This window comes from Sphaeramia orbicularis, chromosome 22 (genome assembly GCF_902148855.1).
Source record: "Sphaeramia orbicularis chromosome 22, fSphaOr1.1, whole genome shotgun sequence".
NCBI lineage: Eukaryota > Metazoa > Chordata > Actinopteri > Kurtiformes > Apogonidae > Sphaeramia > Sphaeramia orbicularis.
Window position 1 is genome coordinate 11,581,654 of NC_043978.1, and position 24,660 is coordinate 11,606,313.

Sequence of the window (24,660 nt, forward strand, 5' to 3'; positions counted from 1 at the left end):
AGCGGCGCAGCTGGTTTCTTCCATGCACAGAGCATGTTTTTCTGTCTGAACATATGTGTACATTTTGGGTCCAGAGGGGATGGATGTAAAGCGTAGTAATTTGAATGCTAACTTAAATCCTGTGGCTTCCAGCTCCTTTTAAAGCCATGGCTCAGACTTAATGACCAGGAATCAAAAGTGGAGGTCTCTGAGAAATGTGGAGGTGGAAGATGTGGAGGAAAAGTCCCTTTTTTTTCCCCAAAAAAACTGGGAGAAAAAATACCCATAAGGCATTGTGCTCATTAGGTCTCTATAATTAAACAACAGGCCTTGACGCTCGGCCTCGCTGCTCCTGTAAAGGTTTTATTTGATGACACCCGTCGGAGGTTATCTGGAGCTGTTTGGTGACCAGAATAAGCAGGTGGTCGCCTATTTTTGGTCTGTGTGGAGGTAAAAATACATGATTATCCCTCCTGTCCTCAACCGTGTAGGTAAAGCTTCAAGCTGTTCTAGATTCGACTGTATTTAATCTTTTATTGGGTACCTGTTTGTCAGTTTTAGTATATCTTATCTTCTACATCTATATGTTTGTACTAGTTTGATCATGTCTTGTATTTACCTACATCTTTGTACAGCACTTTGGGCACTTTGCGTTGTTGTAAATGTGCTATATAAATAAACTTGACCTTGACCTCAGGGTGGAGGAGTCAGAGGTCCATGAGAACAGAAACTGAATGTGGTTCAATGATCAAATACTGTACACCACTGGTTCCCAACCTTTTCTGTCTCCTAACCCCATTTTAACATCACACATTACTGGCGACCCCAGACATTCAAAACAGAGACTTTTTTTTTTTTTTTTTTGCTAAAATTAACTTGTTTTTGATCATGTAATAGTTTGCTATACTATGTTGCAAATAAACGTAAATTTTAGACCACATTTAGTCTATATAATGTACACTACCGGTCAAAAGTTTGGACTCCCCTGGTTTTTCTTTATTTTCATGACTATTTCCATTGCAGATTCTCATTGAAGGCATCAAAACTATAAATGAACACACATGGAATTATGTAGTTAAAAAAAGTGTGACATAACTCAAAGCATGCTTTATATTTTAGATTCTTCAAAATAAACTCATTTTGCTTTTTTTACTGCTTTGCACATTCTTTGCATTCTCTTGATGAGCTTCATGAGGTCGTCACCTGAAATGTTTTCCAAAAGTCTTGAAGGAGTTCCCAGTGACGCTGAACACTTATTGGCCATCTGTGGTCCATCTCTTGCCATTTAAATGAGAAGGTGAGTCCAAACTTTTGACTGGTAGTGTATATTATTGTGGATGGAGGCAGAAAAGCCAGGTGTAGATTACTGCACAAAGGGAGAATTTGATTTTCCTTGGTCAGGATATGTACAGTCAGTCCAGCTTGGATTTACAAGGCTGACAATTAATACTGAACAAACAAGAACTCAAACTATGAATTATGAAAGAGCTGCAGCATCTGAAACTGACCACAGTGAACATTTGACACATAAACAGAACCACAGTGCTGCAGTTTCACACTCACAGTTTGTCTGCTATGGATTGTCTCTGTCAACTCACCATATATTTTTTTTTTGTAAGTTTTTATTTTTATTTTTATCAATTATTAGAAATTTCAGGTGACCCCATTTGAATTCCAGGCGACTCCATGTGAGGTCCCGACGCCAAGGTTGAAAAACACTCCTGTAGACTATGTATTAAACCAAAGCAGATTTCCTTCTTGTTCTTGTTTATGTAAAGTCTTAAACGTCTCAGCGTTAAACAGAGAAAATCTTTATTAAAGGCTCAATGTGTAATAGTTGGTGCCACCTAGTGGTGAATGTGCAGATTGGGTTCTCATCGTCCTGATCTGTGGAGGCTGCAGACTGACCTCATGAACTGGTGCTGTATATCACACCAGTTCTTGTTTCATTTAATATGCTATATGAACAAATTTTCCCCCTTTCGCATTTTATTCAAACAAGGTTCTAATAGTTTTGGATTTTTCATTATAGTTTAGTTTTATTTAGTTTTGACTTTTTTTCTCTAATTCAGTTTTAATAGTTTTTAGAGCAGGTTTGCTAGTTTTTATTAGTTTTTGTTATTTTCTAAAGGCTTAGTTTTAGTTTAGTTTTAGTTTCTTTATATCTTTTCTCTTCTTCGCCGTCATATTCAAATAAATCCCAGACAGGACTCTGCTGCTTTCTCCCAACTTTAGTCTCCATGTTTCCAGGTAGAGTGGGGACCAGAAGATGACTGGAAACCACAAGTGACAAGAAGAGATGGACCATTAAATATCATACGGTGCCAGCAGCTAAAATTGCTTGAGGGAAATAAATCGATTTCATATCAATCCAACGTTGACAAAGATGAAAACGAAGGGAATTTTATCCATAATTTTTATACGTTTAAGTTAGTTTTGTAAACACACAATACAGTTTCAGTTTATAATTTTTTCTTTTAATTATAGTTTTTATTTATTTCAGTTAACGAAAATGTTCTTACAATTCTAGTTTTTGTCATTTCGTTAGTTTTCGTTAACGATAATAACCTTGTATTCAACGCTATTTGATCGCGTTTCAATTTACGCCAAGATCTCCAGTTCACCTAACACCAACACTAACATTAACCCTAAGCATAGGTATTTGACACATTGATTCAGGTTGGACAGGAAGCTAAAAACGGTGTGAACATACACACAGACAGCTTATAATGCGTACAGATAACACACCAGTTGAAAGCGGCGTTTATATTTAAGCAAGTCATGATATCCTCCTGAGACCCAGTGGTGCATGTTTGTCTTCTGTAGGGGACAAAAGTTTGACAGTTTTACTTAAAAAATGTTGTCAATTGCAAAGGACATTCCATTAAAAAAATAAATAAATATAATTTTTAAAACGTATCTGAAAAAATGGTTGCATTATGCAGTTTCCAATCAAGACAATTGTTTAATGTAAAAAAAAAAGCTAAAATTTTCACTTTCATGGGCCTCAGGAGGATCTCTAATTGGAAGGCTGAAAAAAAAAAAAACTGAAAAATCTCCAAATCACTGTTTGTTTCTGTGGTTTTTTTTACATGATCAAACATCAACTCTGGTCCAGACTGGACGTAAAACAGACAAAAACAACAGGACGTTATGAGTTAAAATAGAAATGCGATGGTTTCAACGAGATCCGACTGTAAATCCAAACAGATTATTCTAAAGTAACAAAAACATGACGCATATTTGCAGGTGATTAATGAATGAAACTCATGAAAACGTAATATTTCTCTGATTCGATTCCCTTAAATCTATGTTAATTTTAAACACCAAAACTTTAACGACGGAGTCTTTTCCAGATCCAATATTTAATTTAATGTTTTCAGTTGCATTTTTAACTAAATTACAACTAAATTAAGAACTAAACTAAAGGACACAGGATGTAAAATCTGGTTAAATGTTATTTTTACTCTGATTTTAGATGAAAACAAAAAGTCCAACAAATCCAGACTAATGTATTGTTATAAAAGCAGGTTTGATCAAATCTATATATTGTTTTTAATATGTTTTATATAGGAATGAACTGATACTGATACCAATATTAAAATGACATTTTGGCCGATAGATGACGCCAATACTGTTACTTTCTGTCTATATTTTGTTTTTATTCTTCCCATTTTATTTTAGTCTTTCATTCCATCATGACATTGTGAACAAACACAGATTCAGACACATTTATGACAAAACCTTTAATAAACACAACACTTTAATATCTGATACTCTCACATATGAGGATACTGATAAATATCCTTGTCATATCTGTAATTAAAACTGTAGGCTGATGAATGAAAAGGTCATATGACAGTATTTTTGTGGCTAAAATCACAATACACAATCTCACATCTCACAAAATATGGGCGAATTATAACCAAACTGACTGATATGTTGGTGCATCTTGAATATTTTATAGTTAAAACAGACGCATGCAATTATTTTATTTACTAATAAATAGATTAATTAAAGATTCCACTAAATTAAACGGGTTTTTATTGAGAATTTTGACTTTTTAAGGTTTTTATGTTGGCGCCACCCTATTTTTTTTACATTTTCAAACTGTTCAAACTATTAAAAATTATAAGATTACACTAAATACACACTAAAAATAATGTATAACAAAATTATCTGTGATTATTTTCAAAGGTTAACCCTTTTAAACCACTGTGTGATGTTTAACTTTGCATTAAAATCCTCGATACAGAAGCAAATAAACGCTATAACTGTGAACACAATCACAAAATCTATTTACGAGCATCTCTAAATGTGATAAATCAACTTGTTCTGTCTTGTTAGTTTGATTCTTACATCTGATAAAGTTACAAATATGATGTTTTTAGACATAAAATGGATGCTGTCTTCATTTTCGATGTAGTTTTTTTCTTCCAAACAAACCAGATCTAATGGACAGGTGTAATTTATGTGACTTTATTTTCTAATCAAGTACCAAAATTAACATGTTTCCTCAGGATAATGTACTTATTTTCTGTTCATGTGGACGATTATCGGTTACAAATGAGGCTTCCACAACAACATGTCGACAGGTGGGTATTTTAACATCAGTGAATCCATTTCTTCTGAATATTGTGGTGGTTTTTGTTGTAAACAGTTTGTGTAACTGCTAAAAAAACCTGGAAAGTCCTGGGTCTGAAATGTGGACATCCCATAAATAACATCCCTGCAGACGATACAGACTGAAGACCGGCTCCGTCATCCTTTTTCTCACAGATAAACCACAAAATCAGATTCATCTGTGAAAAACAAAACACAGTCAGTCCCAGTTTCAACAACGATGTGCCAACGCAGAAATAAACTATATGGACAAAAGTATGTGGACACGTTGAATCCAGGTGTTTCTTTTCTAACAGGGGTCTGGGATACAAAATAATAATGACTAATGTCAGAATAGTGTTTTATATTATGGGATAAATATCATTGCATTGGTTCATTTGGGTTAAATTGTTATCTTTGTTTCTAAAATGCTGCAGAGGTGGTTTGGACTAAATTTCTCTCAACCATGACTCTGATTTTAAATGTTCTTCCTCTAAATTTCTAAATATTTTTCCTGCTCTGACTGTAAATAATAATTTTCTTCCACCGCTAACCATCTACTTTCTTCACATCTTACTGAGGAAGAAAAATCTGCCATTTAACTTTAACCCTGTAAAGCCTGAACTATTAAATCATTGTTGGAAAATTCCAGTTCTTTGAAACTGGAGCCTTTATTGGTACTGCTGAACAGTCAAAAACGCAAATGTCAATTTCCATGTATGAGTTTCAATTTTGTATCATATTGCATCCAAAATTATTATTTTTGAACAAACAAAAACATAATATAACATAAACATGTCTAACAAATTGGGAATTCCTTTTCAAAATCATCAGAGTTCTTCCTCCTTCCTCATTAACCCTTTCATGCACAGTGGTCACTACAGTGGACAGTCATTCTACAGCTGTTCTCTTGTATATTCATGGATTTTGTTGTTTTAGTTTCACATCAGCCAACATATTGGTCGCTTATGCATCATCCCATACACTACAATTAATAACATTACTATAACTTTGCTGTTCTTGATAAACCTGATCTAACATGTTTGAGTGTAAATCAATTCCTTGTTATTGTTATTAGACTGTAATTAACAATTTTATTTTATTTTATTTTTTTTGCATATTATCTCCATGAAGTGAATAATGACTACTATTAGAGTATGTTAAAATGTGAGAAAACATCCGATTAGCAGCATTAAAATGTTTTTATTTCATGGTTTTCACACAGTATATCAGTAAATACATGTTTCTTTGCTTCAAAAATTAAACGCATGGTGTCCAGCTGAGTGGACATTTTTGCAACTCCATGAAAAATAGCTTAATAAAAAAATGTATCACATTGTTGTTGTTGTTGTTGTTTTTAATAAGGAATAAAATCACTAAAAAAAACAAAAACAAAACTTGATTAAGGTTCTTGTAATTCATGCATGAAAGGGTTAATGTCAGTCTTGTAGTGTCACTGGAAAGGCCTCTGGTGAACGAACCCCCCCACCCCCACCCACCCCAGTGGATTATCTGTGTATTGCATGTATCTAATTGTATACTTCGGGTTTTTCAAGAAAGAAAAAGTCACACTGATCATGTAGAGGGCTTAAAAAGTCATGTATCAAATATGATACATTTGACGTTATAGGGTTAAAGAAATATTGATGTTTTTATCTCTAATCCTCATGAACAGGACATCTTACAGTTGTAGACATGATGTGTCCCAATATTTATGTCCATATAGTTTATAAACATCAATATTTCCTTAAAGTTTAATGGTAGATTTTCCTTCCTCAGTGAGATGTGAAGAAAGTAGATGGTTAGTAATGGAAGGAAATTATTATTTACAGTCAGAACAGGAAAAATATTTTAGAAATGTAGAGGAAGAAGATTTACAATCATAATCATGAATTTAAAAAAAAAAACAAAACAAAATCAATCAAATCAAAATCACCCAATGTAATGCAGTGATATTTATCCCAATATAAAACATATATGAAATACTGATGTTTATAAACTGTATGGACATAAATACTGGGACACATCATGTCTACAGCTGTAAGATGTCCTGTTCATGAGGATTTAAGATAAAAAGAAAAAAAACAGCAATATTTCAATGATATACAATGATATTTATCCCATAATATAAAACTATATTCTGACATTAGTCATTATTGTTTTGGATCCCAGATCCCTGTTAGAAAAGAAACACCTGAATTTAATGTGTCCACATACTTTTGTCCATATATTTTATTTATAATAGGGTTAAGCAATTAGTTATTCAGTTTATAAAACATCAGACGAAGGTGAAAGAGGTCAATAAAGTCTAAAATTATGTCCTGTTTGATCCAAAACCCACAGAGAAGCAGGTTTCTGTCACAGAAGAAGAAAAAATCCAAAGTATATTTAGACTTTTTGACTCAGTAATTCAACAAACCTCAGTAATAAATCAGTTCACTCTAATCTGTCCTATTGCACTTCCTCAGTCATTATTGTTATTTGTAGAATGAATTCCATAATGACCATAATTTGTATTTCTCACATCTAAAACAATCTCCTTTTCATCTCCGCTTTTCGCAGCAGGTTTCTCTGCGTTTAGAGATGAGTGATTAATGTGTTGGAGTCGTTAAGAGCAGAAAATACAGTAGTAAGACTAGAAAACCGCTGGGCCATGTCCCAAACACAAACTTTAATGTTATTATGAGAAGCTTCACATATTTTGGTTCATTGTGAAACTGTGGTCGGCCACGGCGACAGATGTAAACACTGACGAGGCTTTAGATGAAGACGGCACGGAAGTGCAGCGACACACAGAACCAGAACATTCTTCACATATATATGGACCTGAAAATAGAGTCACAGTTATGACCAACATCCATCTATAGAAGCTGGGACATTTTCTACAACGCAATAAAAACTCAAATCAGTGACTCCTTTGTTTTCCCTCCCACAAAATTTTTACTCCGCCCCCAAAGGGGAGGCAAAGGGTGTTGTTTTGTTTCAGTTTGTTTGTTTGTTTACACTTCAGCAGCAAAACTATTGGTTGAATTCATACCAAACTGGGTTTATAGATTACCAGTGACCCAGAATAGATGTCATTACATTTTGGGGAAGGTAGGTCAAAGTTAAAAATTTTTATGATTTTTGAAAAAAATTTTCCCATTTATTTATAATGTGCGAAAAACATGCGAGGGCCGGGATTTGTTGTGCCTGGCACCACTTGTTTGTTTTACTATTACAGCTTCTTACAGATAAGATACAAAATAATATCAAAAACAGAGCTTCTATCTTACATTATATTAAAACAGTAAGTAATCTATTACAACAAGTGCTATGAGTACAGTGAAATAAAATATCAAGTTTTAAATTAAGGAAATTATCTTGACAAAATGGACAGAATGGAAAATAAATTGAAATAAAATAAATGATTATATTATTAAGTATAATAAAAAATTCAATTTTGCATAAAAATATATTATTATGTTATTATATCATGCATGAAGACCCAGTGCTGTGTTTGTGTCAGTTCCCAAATTAATTTTTCTCTATATTTAACCTTTCTTAAGTCATTTATCACCATTTATTACAATGTTATCTTCTATATTTTGCATTTTTCACTGAAAGTCATGTATTTTCCTATTGTTAATGTCCTATATTCAGTTTAAATGTTCGTTACAACTCATAGTTAATTCAAAGGTTATTATATCAAAACAGAAAACTGAAGAAAAAGTGACTTTTTCAGTCCAATCTGTCATTCATTAACTAATAGTATCTTCTATATTTTGTGTTTTTCCAGTGAAAATCAGGTATTTTCCTGCATTTATTTCACTGATCATGTGGATGTTCATAAAAGCTCAGAGTAAAGTCGATGGTTATTTTATCAAAACAGATAAAACTGAAGAAAAAGTGACTTTTTCAGAAAAATATATGACTAACTGAACATAACCCCAGTGTGTCCATCCACTGTTGTTGATCCAACTCCATGGGTTTTACTGGGTTTTATCAATGTTGTAGAAGAGGACGGTGTTTCCATGGTAACTACAGAGCCTCTGAACGTCCAAATGGGTCATATCTGATGACCATGAAAAGATGAAGAACTATATTTTACACTAATTATTCACATGTATTGATAGGATTAGTGGATCAACAGGTATTAAACAGTTTAGATCAGTAGATGCTTTTGGAGTCTGTGGATGTTTAGGTCTTTATGGGTTAAATTATACAATTGTCTGATTAATAACAGTGATTGTGGTTTTCTGGTCATGTAAATGTGATCAGTGATGGTCTGGGGCTGCATCAGTGTCTGTGATTAGGACAGAAAAGGTCATTAAACACAGGGTCAAACATGTCTGTGGTGTAAAAATCACAGATTTATAGTTTTGTTTTGTTTTTTACGCTGCCTTTCGGAAAATGTTCCAGCTTTTCCTGAAACAGGGTTTAGATGATGTAAATCTACTGAATGGACTCTTCAACCTACAACATCCCATCATCTCACACCACATGTATGGAAAAAACAGAACAGACCGTCCAAAATAACTCAATGTACATGTAGTGAACTGTCAGAGCTGACGGAAATATCCCACAATGCATCACTGACTGTGGCATGTACATGACTGTCAGACATTTTAGCTGAACACTGGTGTTACTGATACCTTTAACCGAGGCTGCGATCCATTTAGTTTCACCAAGAAACTGACTGGACTGGAATCAGATGCAGATGTTTTTAATGACACCAGTTACATCTGGATCTGAGTCTGAACACGTCACAGTGTCTGCGAGCAGTGAAAGGACGTCCCCAGCTCCTCAGAATCCAATTGGTTCATCTGACCAGGTGATCGGCCATGAGCTGTTGTCAAGACGCGGGTTCCGTCATCGTCTTTGTCGTCAACGTCTTTGTCTTTGTTGTCATCTTCATCGTCTTTGTTGTTTTCATTGTCTTCATCATCCTCGTCATCTTTACCATCTTCGTCAGCGTGTTTGACATTGTCTTTGTCGCCGTCTTCATTGTCGTCTTTGTCATTTTTGTCTTCGTTGTCATCTTCATCTTTGTCATCTTCGTCATCGTCGTCCTCATCGTCGACATCTTCATCGCCTTCGTCATTTTCGTCGTCATCGTTGTCAGCGTGTTTGACATCGTCTTTGCTGTTTTCGTTGTCTTCATCATCTTCGCTATTGTCTTCATCGTCCTCGTCATCCTTGTCGTCTTCGTCAGCGTGTTTGACTTCACCTTTGTCACTGTCTTCATTGTCGTCTTCGTCATTGTCATTCTGTCTTCGTCATCTTCATCTTTGTCATCTTCGTCGTCATCGTCTTTGTTGTCGTCTTCATTTTCTTTGTTGTTTTCGTTGTCTTCGTCATCTTCGCCATTGTCTTCATCATCCTCATCATCCTTATCGTCTTCGTCCACGTGTTTGACATCGTCTTTGTCGGCGTCATTTTTGTCTTCGTCCTCGTCTTCATCTCTGTCATCTTTGTTGTCGTCCTCATCATCATCATCTTCTTTGCCTTTATCATTTTCATCGTCGTCAGCATGTTTGACATTGTCTTTTTTGTTTTCGTTGTCTTCGTCATCTTCGTCATCTTTGCCATTGTCTTCGTCGTCCTCGTCATCTTTATTGTCTTCGTCAGCGTGTTTGACATCGTCTTTGTTGTTTTCGTCCATCTTCGTCATCTTCTCCATTGTCTTTGTCGTCCTCGTCATCTTTATTGTGTTTGTCAGTGTGTTTGACATCGCCTTTGTCGCCGTCTTCATTGTTGTCTTTGTCATTGTCATTTTTGTTTTCATCATCTTCATCTTTGTCATCTTCATTGTCGTCTTCATCGTCTTTGTTGTTTTCATTGCCTTCATCATTTTCGCCATTGTCTTTATCGTCCTCGTCATCTTTATCATTTTAGGCTGCGTGTTTGACATCACCTTTGTCAGCGTCTTCATTGTTGTCTTCGTCATTGTCATTTTTGTCTTTGTTGTCATCTTCATTTTTGTCATCTTTGTTGTCATTGTCTTTGTCATCCTCATCTTCGTCATCTTCATTGCCTTCATCATTTTCGTCGTCGTCATTGCCAGCATGTTTGACACCGTCTTTGTTGGCGTCTTCATTGTCGTCATCGTCTTCATCATTGTTATCTTTTTTGTCTTCGTCATCGTCGTCATCATCTTCATCGCCTTCGTCATTTTCGTCGTCGTCGTCAGCACTTTGACATCATCTTTGTTGTTTTCGTTGTCTTCATCATCTTTGCCATTGTCTTCATTGTCCTCGTCATCTTTATCGTCTTCGTTAGTGTGTTTGACATCGTCTTTGTCAGCGTCTTCATTGTCGTCTTCGTCGTTGTCATTTTTGTCTTCGTCGTCATCTTCCTCGCCTTCGTCATTTTTGTCATCGTCAGCATGTTTGACATTGTCTTTGTTGGCGCCTTCATTGTTGTCATCGTCTTCATTGTTATCTTTGTTGTCTTCGTCATCGTTGTCATCATCTTCATCACCTTCCTCATTTTCATCGTCATTGTTGTCAGCATGTTTGACATCGTCTTTGTTGTTTTCATTGTCTTCGTCATCTTCGTCATTGTCTTCATCATCCTCGTCATCCTTATCGTCTTCGTCAGCGTGTTTGACATCGTCTTTGTCGCTGTCTTCATTGTCATCTTTGTCATTGTCATTTTTGTCTTCATCGTCGTCCTCATTGTCATCATCTTCATCACCTTCATCATGTTCGTCATCATCATTGTCAGCATGTTTGACATCGTCTTCATTGTTTTCGTTGTCTTCGTCATTTTTGCCATTGTCTTCATCGTCCTCGTCATCTTTATCGTCTTCGTCAGTATGTTTGATGTATGTATGCCTCTGTCGCCGTCTTCACTGTCGTCTTCGTCATTGTCATTTTTGTCTTCGTCATCTTCATCTTTGTCATCTTCGTTGTCATCGTCTTTGTTGTCCTCATTGTCATCATCTTCATCACCTTCATCTTTTTCTTCGTCATTTTCGTTGTCTTCATCAGTATGTTTGACGTCGTATTTGTTGGCGTCCTCATTGTCGTCTTCGTCATTTTTGTCTTCGTCATCGTCTTCACCGTCGTCATCTTTGTCGCCTTCATCTTCGTCATCGTCTTCGTTGTCGTCATCTTTGTCGCCTTCATCTTCGTCATTGTCTTCGTTGTCGTCATCTTTGTCGCCTTCATCTTCATCATAGTCTTAGTAGTTGTCTTCGTTTTCGACGTCATCTTTGTCGTCTTCGTTGTTGTCCTTGTCCTCATTGTTGCCATCTTCATTGCCTTCATCTTCGCCATCATCCTCGTCATTGTCTTTGTTGTCATTTTCATCGTCATCGTCGTCTTCCTCATCCTTGTCTTCCTCGTTGTCTTTGTTAGCGCTTTCTTCAAACATCTTCTCTGATAAAACTACTGGCCGGATTCATTTCAAATTTTATATCTTCCTACAGACAATGTCTACAAAGTTTGTTCACAGTTTTGAGAATTTTTTATTTTCTAATTTTTGACAAATTTTTGAAATATCAAAAGCTTTCCTTTCTTTCTAATGGTCCATATTTTGATGGTTGTTTATAACAGTGGTATTCAAATCCGGTCCTCGGGGTCTGGTCTCCTGCATGTTTCAGATATTTCCCTCTTCCATCACACCTGGAAGCCATTACATCGTTCTCAGGCTTCTGCAGAGCTGGAAGATGAGCTGATCATTAATTGAACCAGATGTGTTTGAAGAAGGAAACATCTAAAACATGCAGGACACCGGACCTCGAAGACCGGAGTTGGATGCCCCTGGTTTATAACATGTAAATGGTTCCAGATATCAGTCTGGTTCCTATTGGTCACTGATAGAAGTCATATATGGAATTTGATTGAATGAGTTGAGTTCTCCTCCAGTGAAAGTCCCGCCCACTTCTATAGTTAGGTTGATCTGCATCCAGACCACAGAACTGGAACACAGAACAGAACCTGACAACCTCACACATTCAACTGGGATTGATTCACATAGAACCTGATGCTGACGTACAGAAACACTGGAACTATTTTCTTGTGTTTGTAAAGTTGACGAATACTGCCCTGCTCTACTTCTACTTCTACTTCCATTTCTGCTTCTACATCATTCTCCTCTGTTGGCTCCATAAATAGACGTCAGAACTCCCTTCTTGGATCTAAACCAGACCTGTTGGATGGTCCTTTGGCGTTTGTCCTCGTTCTTCTGGATGAACGGTTCTTTGTTTCTTCTACCTGAGAGTCTGAATGTTGATCCTGAACTTGGGCCCAAACGCTGCAGATGATCTTTTATTGCAACCAGAAAAACAAACATGTGGCTTGAATGGGTTTTGGTGTCGTTTAAACAGTTTTCATGGTTTATTCCTCTTTTCCACAACCATTTTAAATGAACCCCAGGAGAATTAACCAGAGTCGTCGCCTAAACAGTGAAGTTAGAACTTGATATGCTTTTTTTTTTTCTTTTCCACGAACCCGCAGCTTCATAACTCGGTATACTTTAGGTTATGGGTGTTTCTTTTTTTGGAGGATAGTACATGTTGTACATGTTTTAGAAAAACCTCATACGGGGGAGGGGAGGGGAGGGGGGGTGTTTTTGGGAACATGTGCTGGCAGATGTTAAACATAGCTTTGGTAGTGGCTCTGTTGGTTTTCCCCTTTAAAACCCAAAATAACCACTTTTCTGTGTTGTTTTCTTTCAATTTGAACATGTCTTTGGGAGGTGTAGCCATTAAACTGTCAAATCCATGCGAGGATCGTCATGTCAGCCACTTTGGATCATTAAAATAGCAAAGTTAATACTGAAATATGAGCCTTTAATTTAGTTTTTACCTGTTTTTATTCACTCCTACACTGTAAACCCGGACTTTGTATTTACTAAAATGCAGTAATTACAATGTACTTCAATGATTTAAGTTTTATGACATTACTATAAAATGTTAAGTATATTCTACTAATTTGTAGTCATAGTTGAAAGTATGAAAAAGTCCAAGTTGAATGGATTTAAATCACTAAGTTTTAGTCATGACCACACCTTTTTATCTCTGCATTGCATTGTGGGTATTGGGCATGTTGTTACCTCCGCCAAGGAGGTTATGTTTTTGCCGGCGTTGGTTTTTCTGTCTGTCTGTCTGTCTGTGTGCAAGATAACTCAAAAAGTTATGGACGGATTTGAATGAAAATTTCAGGAAATGTTGATACTGGCACAAGGAGCAAATGATTAAATTTTGGTGGTGATTGGGGATGGGGGGACCATGGGGGTCCACTGATCTGCCTTAGCGGAGGTCTGTGCTCTCCGAGTGCTTTTCAAGTTGAAAATGTGTTATTTTCCTGTGCAGGGGTTCAGCGGGGTTGTGGTGTTAGTGATAATTTGGACTTAATGTGTGTATGGCAATGTTTATTGGCCTTTTTACCTCCGCCAAGGAGGTTATGTTTTTGTCGGCGTCTGTCTGTCTGTCTGTCTGTCTGTCTGTCTGTCTGTCTGTCTGTCCGTCCGCCTGTGTGCAGAATAACTCAAAAAGTTATGGACGGATTTGGATGAAAATTTCAGGAAATGTTGATACTGGCACAAGGAACAAATGATTAAATTTTGGTGGTGATGGGGGGGGGGCACTGATCTGCCTTGGCAGAGGTCTACACTCTCCGAGTGCTTTTCTAGTTGTGTTTATTTTTGTGTTTGTTTTTGTATCTTTGTAGAGCTGCTCCATGAGTCAGAGCCATAGACCCAACAATGGCTTTCCTGTTCATCTGTGACTGTTTTAGTGCACTGACAAACTTTAAGCCTTATCAAATTAAAAGCACTGTCTGTACTGGCTGATTACATTGAGCTAACTTTGTCTGAACTTCCAGCTGCGCCACAATATAGTAAGTTGAATAATTTTACAAAGTAATTCATACTGCAATATGTTTAATTTAAATCAACTTGGAAATGAGTCCAATGAACTGATGATATTAAGTCTATGATTATACAAAGTAATTGATATTGCAACAAATTTTAAGTTAAATTAACCTGGCATTTAGTGTGTTGTACTTAAAATACACTCTAAAAAATAGAGGTACAGCTTGGGTACAAATGCTTGTCGCTGGGGGTGTACTTTTTTGAGAGACATTTCTGTACCCTTTCGAAATGGTCCATTTTTGTACCTTAAGTACTTTACATAGAAGGAAAACTCTCATATAGTTGATAATGCCATGATGTTTAAAGTTTGAACCGGTGGCCTAATTGAGAAAAAAAAAACAAAAAACGGCATAGGCAAGCTACGACATCAAGACATAGAGGTGTGAATGAAAACTGGATAAAACAGAGATTATGGCAATAATCAGAGGTTCTAATAAGATAAATAAATTATTAGGCTATTATTATTGAGCTAATTAGGCTATTAAATTAAAACACAAATTATTATTAAATATAATATAGAGTAATTACAGTATGATATATAATAAATAATGTGCTAAGCCTCATGTTTGAACTAGAATTATGCCTACTGTTCAGTTCTCCTAGCCTATAGCCTACACAGTAAAATCGCCAGTGTTTATATAACACTTAAAGAGTTAATTTTAACACTACCTCAGTGAACATATGGTCCCTATCTACAAAGTGTAAATTTACACTGAACATAGAGTTACATTTCCAGAGTCAACTTTACTCTAGTAAGAGTTATTATTTTACACTACACTACACTAATTAGTGTCAATCAAGTTTTACACTATGTGAGAAGTAACACCCATAGTGTTATTCACATTCAACACTGAAGAGTTAAGTGTTAAGAAATAACTTTTCCAGTATTAAACCTACTTAACATTACATGTTGATAAATAAATTACTCCAAAGAGTGTGGATTTCTAACTGCCTCCTACCGGTGTTACATGTGGTGTACTATAGTCCCAGTGTCTGCAGGGAGGAAAAAAAGATACAATTATTTCTGTACCCAATTTATTCCAAGTGAAAATGAAATATTGCAATTAAAAGTAAACATAAAATGACATGTACAATGAAAGCTGCCGACTCGATATCACGTTATCCATTTGAAATTCGGTATTTGAAAACACGTACCCAACAGTGACGACGACGACGTAACTATATTCTCGCACACAGATTCTGCTTGGGTGAAATAACAAAAGCAATAGTTTATTTACACAAACTTACAAACACAGTTTTTCGATGCGAGGAAGATGGCGATGCCAGACTCCAACTTCTCACTCAGTTTGAGCATGGAGGTTGGTGGGCGGGGCTTTTCATAGTCATTATTTTTTAACACTGAAAGGTACCTTGCTCTTATCACTGTTGAATTAACTTTGAGAGAGTCGATTTACTTTAACACTGAATATATGACACTGACAGTGTAAAACCTCTGTAAACTCCAATTATTTTCACCAACACTGGAAGTTATCTTGTTAAATTTTACTCTGTCCATTGTTGGAATAACTCTAAAAGAATTAAAATACAGGGGTTGGACAAAATAATGGAAACACCTTAAAAAATCAACAAAATATAATTTAATATGGTGTAGGTCCGCCTTTTGCGGCAATTACAGCCTCAATTCTCTGAGGTATTGATTCATACAACTTGTGAATTGTTTCCAAAGGAATTTTAAGCCATTCTTCAGTTAGAATACCCTCCAACTCTTTTAGAGACGGTGGCGGTGGAAATCGACGTCTTACTTGAACCTCTAAAACTGACATAAATGCTCAATAATGTTGAGGTCTGGGGACTGTGCCGGCCATACGAGATGCTCAATTTCATTAGAATGTTCCTCATGCCATTCTTTAACAATTCTAGCTGTATGGATTGGGGCATTATCATCTTGAGGTGAAGGTGTTTCCATTATTTTGTCCAACCCCTGTACTTTGACACTGCATTTTTTACACTGGCAAATTTACTGTGTGTTCTCATGGTCTACACACATTTTTTAATGGTACCTTATAGTACACATTTGTACTTTACAGAACTTTGGACCCTTTTTCATAGTCTAAAGGTGCAATTCTGGCCTCCTAAAGACCAATATTGTACTTTTGAGAGAACATTCTTAAAAAATGTACTTCTAGGTACATAAATGTTCTGATCTCATACCTCTATTTTTGAGAGTGTAGCAATTCTATTCAAATCAAGCATTTAAGTTTAATACACTCAAGTTTTCATTATTCATTACTGACATTTTTGAAGGCAACAAGTTACCTCAGATTTTTACAGTAAGCTCAGCTTCTCCAGTCTTACAGTGGACCAAATGGAGGACTTTTTAGCAACGTTTGGCACTAATTTTCATCTTAAATTACATCTGTGCCTTTCCATTAGAGCCTAAATGTCAGAGGCAGATGGCTTTGGATGGGTACCCTGGTATTACCCGGACGCCTCATGCAGACACAGAGCATGATAATAAGGCGTTGGTTACAGCAAAGTGGGAATAAAGTTATTTTTTTTCCCAAACCCATGTAGGATATGCTTATGGGGTCTTCCAACAAACGAACACGTTGATTAACTGTTATTTTTACAGTCTGAAATGACAGAGTGTGAGTAAAGGACCCAGGAGGAGGAGGAGGAGGAGGAGGAGGAGGAGGAGGTTTGACCCGCAGGACTTTCTCTGCTTCTGCTCGGTTTCCTGTTGGACGCAACGACAGGGAGGGAAGAGACAAAGGGCTCCGTCCAGACCCCCCCCCCCCCCGCTCCTCATATACCCGGGACATCCTCCGTCCGCTTCCAGACGCACCTTCCGCGCGGGCTGACGCTCACCACTGCGCACTGAGCCGCACGGATCCGCACGAACCACGACCCCGAGGAAAGCACCGGGAACCTCTGAACGCAGTGAGTACGGACTCATTTCACCGCAAAAACCACGAGCAGGCGTCCGGGGGTGCAGGTCTGGGTCCGACCAGGACACAAAACACTGGTCTGCAAGTTTGGACGATTCAGAATGAAAGTAGTTCAACTTTACCAAATATGAGTCACTAATACAGACTAAGTCAGTGGTTGGATGGAGTTTTTAAGATACAGTCTAGGGGCAAAATGTGAAATTCTGATTATTAATGGAATGTTTGGCTCAGAGATACCAGGGTTTTTTTGTGTGTGTTTTGTTTTGTTTTTTGTTTTAGCCAAATATGTTTATGTTTATGCATTTGGCAGACGCTTTTTTCCAAAGGGACTTACAGGGGAAAAATGAACCTGAAAAATCTGACCCTGTTAATGAACATCTACATGATCAGTGAATTAAATACAGGAAAAGACAGGATTTTCCCTGAAAAAATACAAAATACTGACAATAATATTACAATAACTGGTGATATATTAGCATTAGGACTGATCCAGTGACACTAAAATATCCAAGCACCTTATGTAGATAGACTACACCTACTGTTTAAACCACTGTAGATCACTTAAATCACTGTTACACCAGATCTGGGTTCAATCATGACACAAAACACTGGTCTGCAAGTTAAGACCATTCCAGAATAAAAAGTAGTTCAACTTTACCAAATATGAGTCATTAATATAGACTAAGTCAGTGGTTGGATGAAGTTTTTTAAGATACAGTCTAGGGCCAAAATGTGAAATTCTGACAATTAGTGGAATGTTTGATGCAGAGATACCAGTTTTTTGTTTTTTTGTTTTGTTTTTTGTTTTGTTTTAGCCAAATCTGACCCTGTTAATGAACATCTACATGATCAGTGAATTAAATACAGGAAAAGACAGGATTTTCCCTGAAAAAAAAAAGCCAAATACTTACAGTAATATTACAATAAATGGTGATATATTAGCATTAGGACTGGTCCAATGAGACTAAAATATCCAAGCACCTTATGTAGATGGACTACACCTACTGTTCAAACCACTGTAGATCACTTAAATCACTGTTACACTTAACCTCCTCAGACCCGGCTTTAGGTTTTCTGTCCACATTTGAGGACAAGAGTTTCACAACTTCATAGAAAAAAAAAAAAAAAAGATAAGAAAACTGTCCACCACAAAGGACATTCCACAAAAATTTTAAAAACTGCATCTGAAAGAACTGTTGCATCATGATGTTTCCAATATAGGCATTTATTTAATAAAAAACTAAAAAAGCTGGTACTTTGCTGACGTTTCTTGGGTCTCAGGAGGTTAAGTCGCTGTTACACTTAAATCAGTGTTGCACTTAAATCACTGTGCCCTGAAATATGTAAATACAATCAGAAGTCTGTATTTACAGTATTGTACAGGAAGCTCTTTTAGAGGAAGTTCTTTAGCAACTGTCTTTTAGAGTATATATACTAACCTTAAAGTCAACCTGGTCACTAACCCATCTGTTCAGTTTTGTTTTGGTCTGTCTGGATTTTTTTTTTTTTTTTGGGGGGGGGTCTTCTTGTGCTGTATGCAACGCTGATGAATACTTGAATTTCCCTAAGGATTAATAAAGTATCTATCTATCTATCTATCTATCTATCTATCTATCTATCTATCTATCTATCTATCTATCTATCTATAGATTAGAATAGAATCTATCTACAGATAGATAAATAGATAGATATAAAAAAACTGAATGTAAAACAAGTGTCTTTATCCACTGTCATTGATCCAACTCCATGGGTTTTACTGGTGAATCAATGTTGTAGAAGATGACGGTGTTACGATGGTAACTACGTAGCCTCTTAACATCCAAATGGGTCATATCTGATGACCATAAAAAGATGAATAACTGTATTTTACAACAATTATTGACATGTGTTGACTGAATTAGCAGTTCAACAGCTATTAAACAGTTTAGATCAGTAGACGGTTTTGGTCGCAGGTGGATATTTGGGTCTTTATGGGTTAAGAGTTAATGTCTTATTTTAAATGTTCATACATCAGCTTATTTCTAGATTTAACAATCTTAATTCAATAAATCTTGTCCAGTGAAATTCTCTTGCTGCATGGACAGATATTTCACTTGTTTTCAGTAGCTTTTCCTTCAGATTTAATGTTTTTATCTTGTTTTTAGACACCCCTTTTTTTTGCAGTGTATGTAAGATTTAACACATTTAATGTCTGAAGCAGATACTTTCTAAGAAACTGTAGAGCAGTGAAACCAGCCGAAGGACAGACGAAGAGACAAGATTCATGTTATTATCGTTTTAACATGAAACTGAGGTGACCCAAAGTGTGGAAGACCTTCACTTTAGTAAAAAATACTAATGCAACACCATAAATATTGAACTGGAAGTAAAGTGTGTAGGAAACTTAACCCATAAAAGACCCGATGTTACTTTTGTGTCAGTTCCCAAATTAATTTTTCTCTTTATTTAATCTTTCTTAAGTGATTTATCAGCATTTATTAGAATATTATCCTTTGTGTTTTTGCATTTGTCTGTGTAAATCAGGTATTTCCCCCTATATTTGATTCACTGATCATGTAAATGTTCATTAAAGCTCAGAGTAAAGTTGAAGGTTATTATATCAAAAACAGAAAAATGAAGAAAAAGTGACTTTTTCAGTAAAATCTCTCATTAACTGAACATAAACCCAGTGTGTCCATCCGCTGTCATTGATCCAACTCCATGGGTTTTACTGGTGAATCAATGTTGTAGAAGATGACGGTGTTTCCATGGTAACTACGGAGCCTCTGAACGTCCATATGGGTCATATCTGATGACCATGAAAAGATGAAGAACTGTATTTTACACCAATTATTTACATGTATTGATAGGATTAATGGATCAGCAGGTATTAAACATTATGGATGAGAAGATGCTTTTGGTCTGCAGTGGGTCTTCGGGTCTTTATGGGTTCAAGTATAAAAATCACGAAAAGTCACTGTGCAGCAAAGTAGAGAAGATAAAAAAAAGAGATTTCAACACAGTAACTCAACAAAAGTATATTTTAGATTTATTTAATTAAATCTGTCAATTCTCACCTTTAAAGGAGCATTCAGATGGTTTACTACAGTAACTAATAAACACAGAGGATGTTCTCTATGATCGATGGTGAATTAGGGCCACATAAGAAAACAAGAAAAGCACTCAGAGAGCGCAGACCTCCACCAAGACAGATCTGCCTCCTGTGCGTGTTTGTTTGTTTGTTTGTTTGTTTGTTAGCAAGATAACTCAAAAAGTTAGGGACAGATTTTCATGAAATTTTCAGGAAATGTTGATACTGACACAAGGAAAAAATGATTAAATTTTGGTGGTGATTGGGCCTAGGGGTGCGGGGGGGCACAAGCTGATCACCACCAAAATGTAATCATTTCTTCCTTGTGCCAGTATCAACATTTTCTGAAAATTTCATGAAAATCCATCCATAACTTTTTGAGTTATCTTGCTAACAAACAAACAAACAAACAAACAAACACACACGCACACAAAGCAAAGCGATCGCAATACCTCCTGGCGGAGGTAATAATAAAAACACTTGTCACTACGATAATAAAGTCGTAAAATATCGAGATAAAACCCGTAATTTTTTGAGCATAAAGTCGAATTTCTTGAAATCTTAACTTAAAATACTCAGGTACTATCAGCAAAATGTAAGGTCATCAAAATCTTACCTTTGAGGAAGTATTCAGATCCTTTACTGAAGTAAATGTACTAAAATACACTCAAACTACTCCATTAGATGTGAAATTAACTCAAAACTATACTTGAAGTATGTAGGTATTATCAGCAAAGCTGATTTCCTGTATTGAATCCTCCAAAATTGTATCATTTGAAGAAGTATTCAGATCCTTTACAACAGTAAAAGTACTAATTCATGCTTAGAAAGAACTGCACTACAAGTGAGATTTCTTTGAAAAGGAGAGATCAACACAAACATCAGTGCAACCTTTGTTTATAATGGATTTAATGTGCTAAATCTGTCAAATCTGATCTTTGAAAAAGTACTTTCAGTAATAGTACTTATACACATTGTGAAAATACTCCATTACAAGTTAAAGTCTTCTATCAAAATAAGTATAATCAGCAAAATATACTTAAATATACACATAAAACACTGACAGGGACCATTTTACTTGTAATCTCAGATGCTTTTTTTTGTTATTTTCCTGCTGTACATGATTAAGGTTAAGCCCATGTAAAGTACTTTAGGTAGTTTAATCTACAGCATTGCTTCATATTCTTCAGTATCATCATACTTTTGTTGTGTTTGTCCTGTGAAAAACATTTATTTTTGGAAAATCAAGTTCTTATGAGCTCAGAGAAGCTTCCAGTGAGTCGAGGAGAGTTTTAGAAAGACTGAAACACCTCATGTTTCATCAAAAAAACAGTCAAACTTTTGCAGATGTGTGGTTTTAACTGGATAAAAAAACTGTAAAATGAACTAAAATGCTCAGAAAAAATGTATTGGAGGAAAAACTACTGTGTTTACTTCTGAGATGTAGTGGAATAGAAGGATAAAGCTGCAGAAAATACAGAAAAATACTGATATAAAGTATCCTGCAAGAACTTCAAATGTACCCTTAAGTACAGAAGATGAGTAAAAACACTGAATAAGATTAAATCAGTGAATAATCCTGCAAAAACATGAATATCTAACAACAGTCACAGCTGGTAAGACACTGATACGACCTCAAAAATCCATCCTGAGTGACACTTTCAGGAAAAACTGTATCATATAATCTGATATTCTACCGGTGTTAGAGTCCGATGATCATTTTGCGAATCAGATTTCATGTGTATTTTAAAGTTGTTGAGTTTCCTGGCGCAGACACTCGACAACATCCACTGAACACAAGACGCTGCTTGTCTGTTCTGACTAACAATAGCTGTTAGCGTATCTGCACCGTAAAAGTGTGTAACAGCCTGAGGGTGAAGGGTTTATGGACAGGCACAATAAACGATAATCTCAGTGGGAATCGCAGTATGACTCAGGGGTTAAATTATGTTCAGGATTAAGGATAATTTAACTGAGACGGCAGGTAAATAAGAGATTTTACAATAAAAACATTAATCTCAGTGGGAACTACTGTATGAGTCAGAGGTTAAACTATGTTCAGGATTAAGAAGATAATTCAACTGAGACAGCAGGTAAATAATGGATTTATTATTAAAGGTATTTAAAAATATATATACTGTATGTGTGTGTCCAGCTTCTGTAATGTAAAGACCTTCTTTACATGAATAAAAACATTCAACTGATCCAGAAAAAGTCCAATTTTATGCATGAAGATTCAATGCAGGAAAGAGTTTAACAACAAACCAACAAAACCTGTATTTATGAGTGAGAAAATATATAAAATACTAAAAAGAAGAATTAAAACGTTAGGTCATCTTGCTGTATAGGCCTGCAGGAAATTTAGTGTCTGCATTTTGCCCATAAAACACACAGTACTTAGCATTAGCAAGTAGCGTTAGCGATTAGCATTAGCAAGTAACATTAGCGATTAGCATTAGCAAGTAAACATTAGCAATTAGCATTAGGAGCATAATTCTGATAAGCATTTTAATGAAGTTTTGAAGTAATTGAAGTTATCTAATTATAATAACAATGACATTAATAATAAAACTAACCAACCAAGAAGTGAGTGAACCACTAATATGACATTCAATTTTACATTTTTACAACTTTTGCAGTAACAGTGTTGTAAACATAAGTTAGCAAGTAAAACTCAACCCACCCTAAAAAAAAAAAAGCCCAAAAACCGAAAAAACAGTCAATTGTTAGAAGATATGGACTATGCTTAATGTTTTGACTAAATGACTAATCACACAGTGAGTACCTTTAATTTTGATATTTTGAAGAATGTTTTGCTGAAAACACTCAATAACACTTTGAATTCAGGATCATTTATACACTGATAATTCTGCTCCAGCTGTAGATGCTGAAATTAGTGGGAAATAATGACAGAAATAATAGAAATAGACTTCTTCCCCCTCCTTCCTTATTCCTTATTTCACCACTGAGTTAAGGGTCTTTTATCTGGTGTTTTTCTGAACTCTTAGTGTTTCTTTGCATGTTTGAAGTCATCAGGTCGTTGCCATGGTGCGTTCACGGCTGCAGCGTAACTTCCATCGCTGGTCGTCGTAGCAGAACGGTCAGAGGTAGTTAGGAATCTCCCATCAGCCCCTCCGGCCTCAGGGGAAGGGGTGTAGAGGGGGTTGGGGGTGGGGGGCAGGAAACCCCCCATTAATCAGGAAAAAACAAACAAACGCAGAACAGAGTGTGGAAGTGATAAAAGTGTTCACAGTTCACAGATACTGATAAAATGTATGACGATGAACGGTTTCGTTATCAGATGTTAAAAGCAGTTATGACAATAAATGAAACATCATTATTTATTTTCAATGTGAACTAAATAAATCCTAAAGACAAAAGAAATCTGTGCATCACAATAAATCTATGTTGATATAAACGTCTATCTATGATGCTAATGCTTTATTACGCTGCAGGCTTTCTTCAGATAAACTTTCCTCATTCTCTACAAACCCTGAACAAACCACATTTAGTTTGATCGTTACACATTAATCATTAAACATCATCTGATTTATAAACTTGGCAGTGCTTTCGGAAACGCCGCGGGCAACAACGCAGTGATAAACGTCTTAATTGTTGTGATTGTGGTGCGTTCACTGGTGTGCGTTCGCTGTCGTGCACTGACTGATGGCGTCTCACCTCGGCGGGTCCTTTTGTGGACGTCGGGTTGTGTCTTCCGTCCCTTGTTGCCTCCACACTCGTTGCCCTGGCTTGTTTCTGTAAAAGTTGCCCAATGTCTCATAGTCTATTAGTCACAGTGACTAACCCAGTGTGTCTGATTCTGTTTTTTCCAGGAAACAGTGAAGATGCTGCTGCCTCTGCTAATCCTTCAGCTGCTCTGGGCTCCAGTCTTCATGGTAAATATCCACTGTAACACACACCCAAAGGAAAAGAAGAGCTGCATAAAGAGTCTGGAACAGCAGAGACTCTGATTACCAGAGCAGGGTCAGAACACGGTATTCGAAATCTCTCTGATGGGACATTTTTAGAGACAATCTGACAGATTAGTGTTGCTTAATGACCCACGTTTTTACTTTTAAATTCATTTTTGCTTTAGTTGGACCATAAGGGAGGATCCAAAATAAGGAACTACTTTATATTGAAATAAAAGTTGGAATGGCAATCAATTAAAGTTGCCCCTCTGATGGGACATTACTGTGTTTTGACCCAGCATCAGTTTACTGTTTCATAGGATTAATG

At 36.2% G+C, this 24,660-nt stretch overlaps 1 protein-coding gene across 2 annotated transcripts in view; it reads left to right on the plus strand.

Moving 5' to 3' along the window:
• Positions 1-17,092: 17,092 nt before the first annotated feature.
• Positions 17,093-24,660, plus strand: part of paplna (papilin a, proteoglycan-like sulfated glycoprotein) — a 57,750-nt gene continuing 50,182 nt past the window's right edge. Inside the window, exons 1-2 of one of the 2 annotated variants that reach the window (XM_030127295.1) lie at positions 17,093-17,343; positions 24,255-24,317. In XM_030127295.1, the coding sequence (XP_029983155.1) occupies positions 24,267-24,317 (51 nt within the window). In that variant the 5' untranslated portion in view covers positions 17,093-17,343; positions 24,255-24,266. The remainder of the gene's footprint in view (positions 17,344-24,254; positions 24,318-24,660) is intronic. The other variant, XM_030127294.1, reaches the window with a different exon arrangement.